The sequence below is a fragment of the Triticum urartu genome, chromosome 3 (assembly GCF_003073215.2).
Source record: "Triticum urartu cultivar G1812 chromosome 3, Tu2.1, whole genome shotgun sequence".
NCBI lineage: Eukaryota > Viridiplantae > Streptophyta > Magnoliopsida > Poales > Poaceae > Triticum > Triticum urartu.
The window spans coordinates 577,168,855-577,176,969 of NC_053024.1; the positions used below are offsets into that span (position 1 = coordinate 577,168,855).

The 8,115-nt window shown below is 43.5% G+C and overlaps 1 protein-coding gene across 1 annotated transcript; it reads left to right on the plus strand.

Annotated features, from left to right (window-relative positions):
* The first annotated feature begins 3,904 nt into the window (after positions 1-3,904).
* Positions 3,905-7,516, plus strand: LOC125548740 (WAT1-related protein At1g09380-like). The gene is made up of 7 exons (XM_048712288.1): positions 3,905-4,227; positions 5,762-5,824; positions 5,910-6,026; positions 6,262-6,514; positions 6,653-6,811; positions 6,925-7,076; positions 7,213-7,516. The coding sequence occupies exons 1-7, from the start codon at positions 4,013-4,015 to the stop codon at positions 7,397-7,399; spliced, it is 1,146 nt and encodes a 381-aa protein (XP_048568245.1). The 5' UTR covers positions 3,905-4,012; the 3' UTR covers positions 7,400-7,516.
* The last annotated feature ends 599 nt before the right edge of the window (positions 7,517-8,115 follow it).

Below are 8,115 nucleotides of genomic sequence, written 5' to 3' on the forward strand. Positions count from 1 at the left end.
ATGGCATTTTTTGTCCGGACGGTTCAGTCCAGACATATGGGGAGAAGTGGGGGAGCCCGTTGGAGATGCCCTTAGACCGTGCATCAAGATACAAGCAAGATCAAATCACCGTGTAATGAAGGGCTTGGTGGCGTGCGTGCTCACACACGCACATGGAATACTCCTAATTGTAATTCTGACGTTAATATTAAGAGGCCTCAATTCTAGTTTCACCTGGACCCTGAAATTTCAAGACCGGCCCTGGGTGACCATGTTGCTCGATGTGTCGGGTGGGGGGGGGGGGGGGGGGGGGCGTGCTCCTACCACTAGTGGAGGAAGTGAGCGCACTACTAGAGGGTGGCAGGAGTGTGTGCGCCATTGGAGTGTGGCAGCATGACCGATGGCATCAACGCACCAAGGGACTACGACTAGCATGGGAGGCTGATATGTCGCAGTTGTCATTGTCATCCGCATGGGAGTGTGAGAGCACGAGTGGAGGGAGTTCAGGAGAGGTCGGCTATCTTCAGAGTCGGGGCTCAACAAGCCATAAATAGCGCCCTGGACTCAACGATGATGATGCCTTTGCTAAGCTATGTTCTCTACACCTCTTTAAGGTGCACTCAAGTGTGTTAAATCTCCTTAAGGATCACAATGTGGGGTCTCAAACTGGGAGCACCAATGCTTGTGATAAATTTCTTGCAGTCTGAACAAACATGATCTTTCTGAACATTTAGATCCACCGCTACGGCTAGGCCTTCGCTGCACGCAACCTCGTCCGAAGTAGAGGGGTCCACCATGTTGACGTATAATGTGTTGCCTGGTCTCTTCCATCAGATTGGTCTTTTGGTTGCATTGGCTAGAGCATCAACTTCTACATGGTATCGGAGCCAAAAGGTCTTGAGTTCAAGACCCAGCTGGTGCAATTAAAATTGCAGCCCACTTTCGGTCCACGTTTAGGCCTAAGGGAGCCACACGTGAGGGGGAGTGTTGACGTATAATGTGCTGCCTAGTCTCTTCCATCAGATCGGTCTTTTGGTTGCATTGGCTAGAGCATGCACTTCTACACACCATGCCCTATTCACTCCTATGGAAGTTTACTTTTAAACCAAAGAGGTGCTAAAAAAATAGTATACACTTCAATTTGAGAAAACAAGTCATCAAGTATGTCGGAATTGCTTGGGTCACGCCTTAATGAGAATGTATTTTCCTCCGCCGGACAAACACCTCCCCATCCAACCATGTATCCTTTTCCATATACGGCCCTTCAAATACTGGAAAACGTCATGCTTTTGTCTCCCTACATCAGAAGATAGTCCATGGTACCACTCATTCGGGGTCTCATTTTGTACTTTTAGGACAACCTTATTCTCTCTTCTTCTATCTTCCGGACATCCCTTACCAAAAAATACCGATGACTTATCCAAGTTAACTCTCTGTCCAAAAGCATCATAATACTCTTTACTGCATTTATGAACCTTAGTAGATCCTGCCACATTTGCCATTAAAAATATGATACTATTATCTGCAATAACAAGTGCTTCACTTGCAGAGACGTGGGTGCGACCTTTACTCCAGCAACAATATATCATCAGCATTGCCCGCTTTCAATACACATGATAAGCCCTTGTGTGCTAAGAGAAACAAATATGGTGAAATAGGATCACCCTGATGAATTCCCTTGGATGGTTTGAATTCCAAAGCAGGTGCCACATATGAAGAGCATTAAAAAAGTCATGGTGGAAACACATCTCATTACTGACGCCACCCATCTTGGCACAAACCCTAACTTTTGCATTGTAGCCTCTAAATACCTCCGCTCAACTATGTCATAAGCCTTCATCATATCTAACTTTAAACCACATTGAAAATTATCCTTGCTTCTCTTTCTTATTCATAAAGTGCAAATACCAGTATGCTTTATAATATTATCAGTAATGAGCCTTCCAGGAATAAAGATCGATTGCTCATCCGAGATCACTTCCGGGATGATCTGCTTGAGATGGTTGGCGAGCACTTAGGGTAAAATTTTGTAGATCACATTGCACAAGCTTATTGGCCGAAAGTAAGGAATTTCGGGGGTTTAACCTTGGGAATTAAGACAATGAACGTTCTGTTAACAGACATTGCTCTACTATAGTTGTATAGATTTTAAACATGAATTTAACAGAAAAAATATGTCTATATTGTTAATTTTATCTGCCCCACACACTAGGCAATAATAAGATTAACACCCCAATAAACCTAGCTAAGTCCAGCCTAGCATGATAATATTAAGGAAATGGAGAGCAAGTCATCACATAATAGAGGCCAGAACTTTCGATAAAACAATAGGAAGACCAGCGGACCAGGTGCCTTATTGTCAAAACCTGTCTAATCTCCTCCGTAGTAAATTCCCTATCCAACCACATCCTCTCTTCACCATTCAACACATTAGGAAATTGTAAAACTAAGCTATCATTTACAGCACTACTAACTTCGATTCTTGCAATTGTGTCTTGATTATTGATAGACCTTATTGATAACCGAAACAATATATAAGAACAAGTAGATCATCAATGATCAAGTAAACTAACTGTAGGCCTTATGTTCCCGTATCGATATTATTAGTTGGAAGAAGATGCAAAGTTATTTACGTATACGCCTAATTTGGCATGGTGTCGACCTTACTTATGTGAATTATCATCATACGAGGGATTGGGATTTCTGAGACGGCTCCTGCTTCTTCGCTCGAGATGGCCGGCCAAAAAACTTCCCTCATTGGTTTGTCTTGTTTGCGTAGGAAACGAAAGTATGCTTGGTGCTATGCCTCGTCAAATCAGTTGGTAACTGCAATCGGGTGTACCATACCTCTTTAACGTCTGTATTTAAGCTGGGATGGAGACAGGCTCACAAATTAGGCACGTCCACACGTGAAGGTGAGGCAAACGTGGGAAAATAGATACTGCTACCTAGGATGGATCAGCAGGTTGACTGGCGATGCGAAATGACTTATTCGTCGCTATATATAATCAAGTAGCCCGATGTTTGCTTACAGACTGACGGATCCATCTGTTGTCTACAAATTTGAATTTTAATCAGACTTGCTAACAGGACCAGGACCTAGTCTGTTAGAATTTGCACCTGAACCTACAAATTTTAATCATCGCCAATAATTTGCTAGACAAGATTGAAATTAAATTATCCGGGTTTATCATAGAGTATCTTCCTACAGTAATAAATACAACAATTTATTTATTACTGCATTACATATCGAGGATAAGTTTGGCCTCATATCATCAGGTTTTAGTTAAGCGGCGGTACACTTTCAAAAGAAACTTCAGAAGTTTCTCTTACGTACCGAGGTGGGTATCAACATGTGTTAGGGATGGGAGGGCATGATTCAAGGCAGTCTGGTAGTATTTCTTTCACCCAATTGTTCCCTCCGCATCACCAATTAAGTACTAGAATTTTCATAAACCTCTGGAGTAAGCTAAATTAATAGGATCACACTTATAGCGTTTTCGCAATTTCAGCCGCAAACCAAGTGAGAACTGAACTGTCTTGGTTTGGGAAACATTGGTCGCGACTCACGACCAACCAGAACCTCAGCATTTTGAAATGATGGACAGTTTTTTTTACATAGAAGACCGTCAAGACGCGGTTAAGTTAGTCTCGTTCAGTCAAGAAGACTAATTGCGCACACGGCATGCATATTATACAAGGACGCACTGGTGTGGATGTGTGCTGCAATGGTCGCAGCCAGAGGCCGTCCCAGGCATCTGTCCCACGTCAAGCCAGCATAGCTAGCTTTTGTTTCTTTCCAACTTCTGGGTTTCTTGCATTGAGGATTTGATGCCAAACATGTGGCACAAAGCAAGAGCCTTAAGTATATATAGCCCAGTTTTTCATGTATATATGCATCCCCATTTGGATAGCTATAGCTTGGTATTGCTTGGTGCATTTACTCTGCATAGCTCAGTTTGCTCACTTGCTGCTGCGAAAGCATCTTCAACCTCGGTACGATTGATCAAGCTGCAGGGGAACATCAATCGACATGGATGTCACCGCTGTGGACAAGAAGAAGAAGGTGCTGCTGGCGGAGGGGCTGTTGCTCCCGCTGAGCATGGTGCTGGTGCAGGCCTTCACCATGGGAGCCCTCATCCTGTCCAAGCTTGCCTTCAACGTCGGTATGGCGCCTTTCGTCCTCCTCGCCTACCGCAACCTCACCGGTGCCATCACCGTTGCACCCTTCGCCTTCTACTTTGAGAGGTACATACATACTCTGGCCCTGTCGCTTCCTTAGCTAGGTATTTGTTCTGTTCTTGTTTTTTCAGACAGCGTCTCTTCTTTTCTTCATGTCTTATAGACTGTAGGATAGTGTCCTACTCTGTTTTGTTTGACCGAGAATTAGCCTGACAATTACATAAATTTGAGTTGACTCAAGTTGCTTACATAGCACAAAACTTGATGGTGTTCGGATCCAAAACTGTGTTCAGTTTTTAGCAAACAAAGTGCTGCAACCTCTTAGCATTTTTTTTTATTTTGTTCATGTTCACTGAAGTATTTGTCATTTATTCTATCTTTGTCCCTTGTGTGAAGTCCTAGATTTTTTTATATCACCGTCCTGTCAGATTCCATCGTGTCGTGAGATCGACTAAGAGATTTGTTAACACAGTCGACTAAGAACTATACATACTAATATTTAAAATTTTGTTGACTAGTCATAGCAGAACACTACACTAGATTATAGTATTAGAAATAATTTAATAAATCTCAAAATGAACAGAAAACTGCACCACCGTTGTTTTCCCCACATGCTATGAACAATCGGTGAAATTTATTTTACTAACCTTATATTATACTCCCTCCATCCCATAATATAAGAGCGTTTTCGACACTACACTAGTGCCGAAAACGCTCTTATATTATGGGACGAAAGAAGTATATGCTAATGCAGGTATACTGTGGTTTCTAGTTTTGAACAACAACAAAGTTGGTTCTACGGGTTTCATTTCACCCACATAGGCAGTTCCAAACATACTGACGGTCAAGTAGAAAGTTCAATTGTGAAAAGAACATAGCATACTAGACTATTTATGTTTAGATTTCAAATTTACGTAGTCATTTGGAATGGCAATGACAAGAAGCACCAAAACTTTGTACTTATCAGAACTTTTGTCTTTACATTTCGAGGAAAGAAAACTAACAAGAAATAGAAAGAAATCAGATATACACGTGTGTCAAGTGTTAGAAGAATGATAGAGACATTTCAACATTGAATCATGACATTTCCATGTGTTTGAAAAAAAAAATGAGCAAGTTTGTTGAGTACGTGCACAGCTAGTATCACGCAATTTCAGCATCGTCTCGGTTTAGTAAGACATGTGGTGGACAAACATGAAAATCGGTGCTTTCCTTTCCGTTCTATATACGTACGTTAGATACATCAATCGGCCTTGTTGTTGATGTATAACCGTATACCGATTCGGAAAGAAAACGCTGCTGCTGATCTATCACCCATACAGGAAATAGTATGCGTCAGGTCGAACTTTCTTGTTGGGCATCAGTCACATTCCACTTCATTGGTGCTTCCTTTGTGACGATCGGCAGGTCAAATTTTCTTCAGGAATACAACAAAATAATCTCGTATCACAGCACAATTTCTTAAAAGTTACACTTGAAATGGAACATGCTCGAACCGAACATACAAATTTCTTAAACCGTATCTTCGTTATATTCAAGTTGTTTTGACATACGGAATTTTCTCCAGGAATTTTACACTTACCATGACTGATGAATGCAGGGAGATGATGAAAAAGGTGAACTTGAAGGTATGGGGCTGGATCTCCATCAACGCTTTGTTTGGGTCAGTACTTGTCCCTTACTTTGAACAACCCTGTATATATACCGTACGTCCAGCATTCTAATTTCGTTTGGCAATTTGACATCAGAATTGTGCTAGCAATGGGACTGCACTACTACGGCCTGCGCGCCACCAATGCGGCCTACACTGTCAATTTCCTTAATGTGATCCCTGTTGTCACCTTTATCATTGCTATAATACTCCGGTAAGTTACATACATTGTCTATTAATCTGCATTGCCTAACTCTGTTTCAAAACGGATGGAGTAGTTATTTACTACATCACAGGTGCACAAATAAGGCCATCATGAACCTAACTTTATTGCATAGACACATGTGCTGACTACTGACCTGTATGACCATTAGGCCATGTAATGTTGGGAATGGATCTGGCTTCATTGATCTGACAGTCTGAAAATGCTGGTCTACAAACCTATTCAGAGTAGAGCGGCTGAAGATTGGCACATGCCCAGGCAAGATGAAGGTCATCGGTGCGGCGATTTGTGTGGGGGGGACCATGGTGATCAGCATGTACAGAGGCAAGCTGCTGCATCTCTGGCCTACCCACCTTCTGAAACCGGAGCTGCAGTCGGTTGGTGCGGCATCCTCTGTCCCTGACCACCACAACATGCTCATCGGCACACTGTTCTTAGCCGGCAGCTGCCTCAGCTACGCCTTCTGGTTCATCATACAGGTTCATCTAGCATAGTATCATACAGATTCTTCATTCATGTCGCAGCAATAATACACTTGTGAATTGTGATGATACAATTAATTGTACCTTCCCAAGAGTTTCGTTAAATTTCCAATTCAAATGAACTAAATTGCGCAGGTTCGAGTGTCCAAGGAGTTTCCGTCCAAGTACTTCTCAACAATGCTGGCGTGTGTGTCGGGAACCGTGCAAGCGGTGGTGATCGGGGTCATTCTCGACAGGCGTCCAATGGCATGGGCGCTCAAGTGGAATCTGCAGCTGCTCACCGTCGTGTACTCGGTAATTAAGTGGCCAGTAGCAATTTGATGTGACCATTCGTGAGCTCATCAAGCCTCTTACATGGATATGCTACAGCTTGCACGGTCTGACTACTTTGCACATGCGTTATTCAGGGGGTGTTCAACACTGGCATCACCTTTTGCTTGATCTCGTGGGCCGTGTCTCGTCGCGGGCCAATATATCCTTCCATGTTCAACTCGCTGTCGCTGATAATCACCACGGTCCTCGATTCGGTGCTGCTTGGCACCGATGTGTCTGTGGGGAGGTGAGAATGGATTTCTGTCATGCGCATCTTCAGAAATTGGATGGTCGTATGGGATGCATTTACTGTAGCGAATCCGGCAAGCTGCTAACAGTGATGTTACTGATGCATATATATCGAAACCTGCTTGTGTTTCTAGCTTGCTGGGAGCGCTGCTGATCATCATCGGGCTGTACGCCTTCCTCTGGGGGAAAGGGAAGGAAACGCAAGAGCAGCGCAAGCAAACCAGAGAGGCGGCGAACGGAAACGGGAGCGCGGCGGGCAATGGACTGGACAGCGTGCAGGTCGGGAAGCACGAGGTGCGAATTCGCGTGGAAGTGAGCTAGCTAATTATACAGACACATATATAGACAGTATTGGCGCAGAAGACAGATGAAAGGAGTCAAATCAAGATGAACAAATCTCTGAGATCAGATGTATATACATATGTATGTATGTCTTATGCAAGACTCTTATTTTCTCGAGATAAGAACAACTCTAATAGATTCTTTAAAATCCTCCCACCCTCTAAAATCGTCAAAAAATAGACAAAACAGACTAACATATTCCCATAAAGCATTCATATCCCTAGAATGTTTACAGGTTCCTCTAGGCTCTAGCCCCCCCTCCCCCCACTAGGTAAGAAGGGGGTGTAGAGGGCACTATGGACTAGTAGTTTTTTAGCAAAGAGTAGTTTGGTTGGTTTTTTTGAGACAAGAGTAGTTTGGTTGGTGACCTGGGCTCTTCGTACCTGGGGAAAACTAGCGCCTGGCATGGGCCTGAATTTGCGTTGATTTGTGCTTGGCCGGGCTAGCCTGAGCTTGGAGTGCTATGCCCTAGTTTTGTCTCCCGATTAGGCCCTAGGCTGCTGCCACGCTACTTGGCGCTAAGTACTTCATAATTTTATTTGATTGAGCTAGGCTAATCAAGTTGCTAGGGAGGGCCAGGCCAGACAATCTATTTTCCTTTCAGGGCACCAAACAAACAGTTGCACGTTCCAGGCACATGCCAGGCCAGGAATGTTGTGGTATCGACACAAACCGAACTAGCCCTGGAGTCTGTA

What these genes read in the sequence shown, in the direction of transcription:
- LOC125548740 (XM_048712288.1), top strand. Translation starts at nt 4,013, where the DNA reads ATGGATGTCACCGCTGTGGACAAGAAGAAGAAGGTGCTGCTGGCGGAG. An exon ending in CCTTCTGGTTCATCATACAG is followed by an intron (nt 6,515 to 6,652) that starts GTTCATCTAGCA and finishes TAAATTGCGCAG; the next exon opens with GTTCGAGTGTCCAAGGAGTT. An exon ending in ACCGATGTGTCTGTGGGGAG is followed by an intron (nt 7,077 to 7,212) that starts GTGAGAATGGAT and finishes TTGTGTTTCTAG; the next exon opens with CTTGCTGGGAGCGCTGCTGA.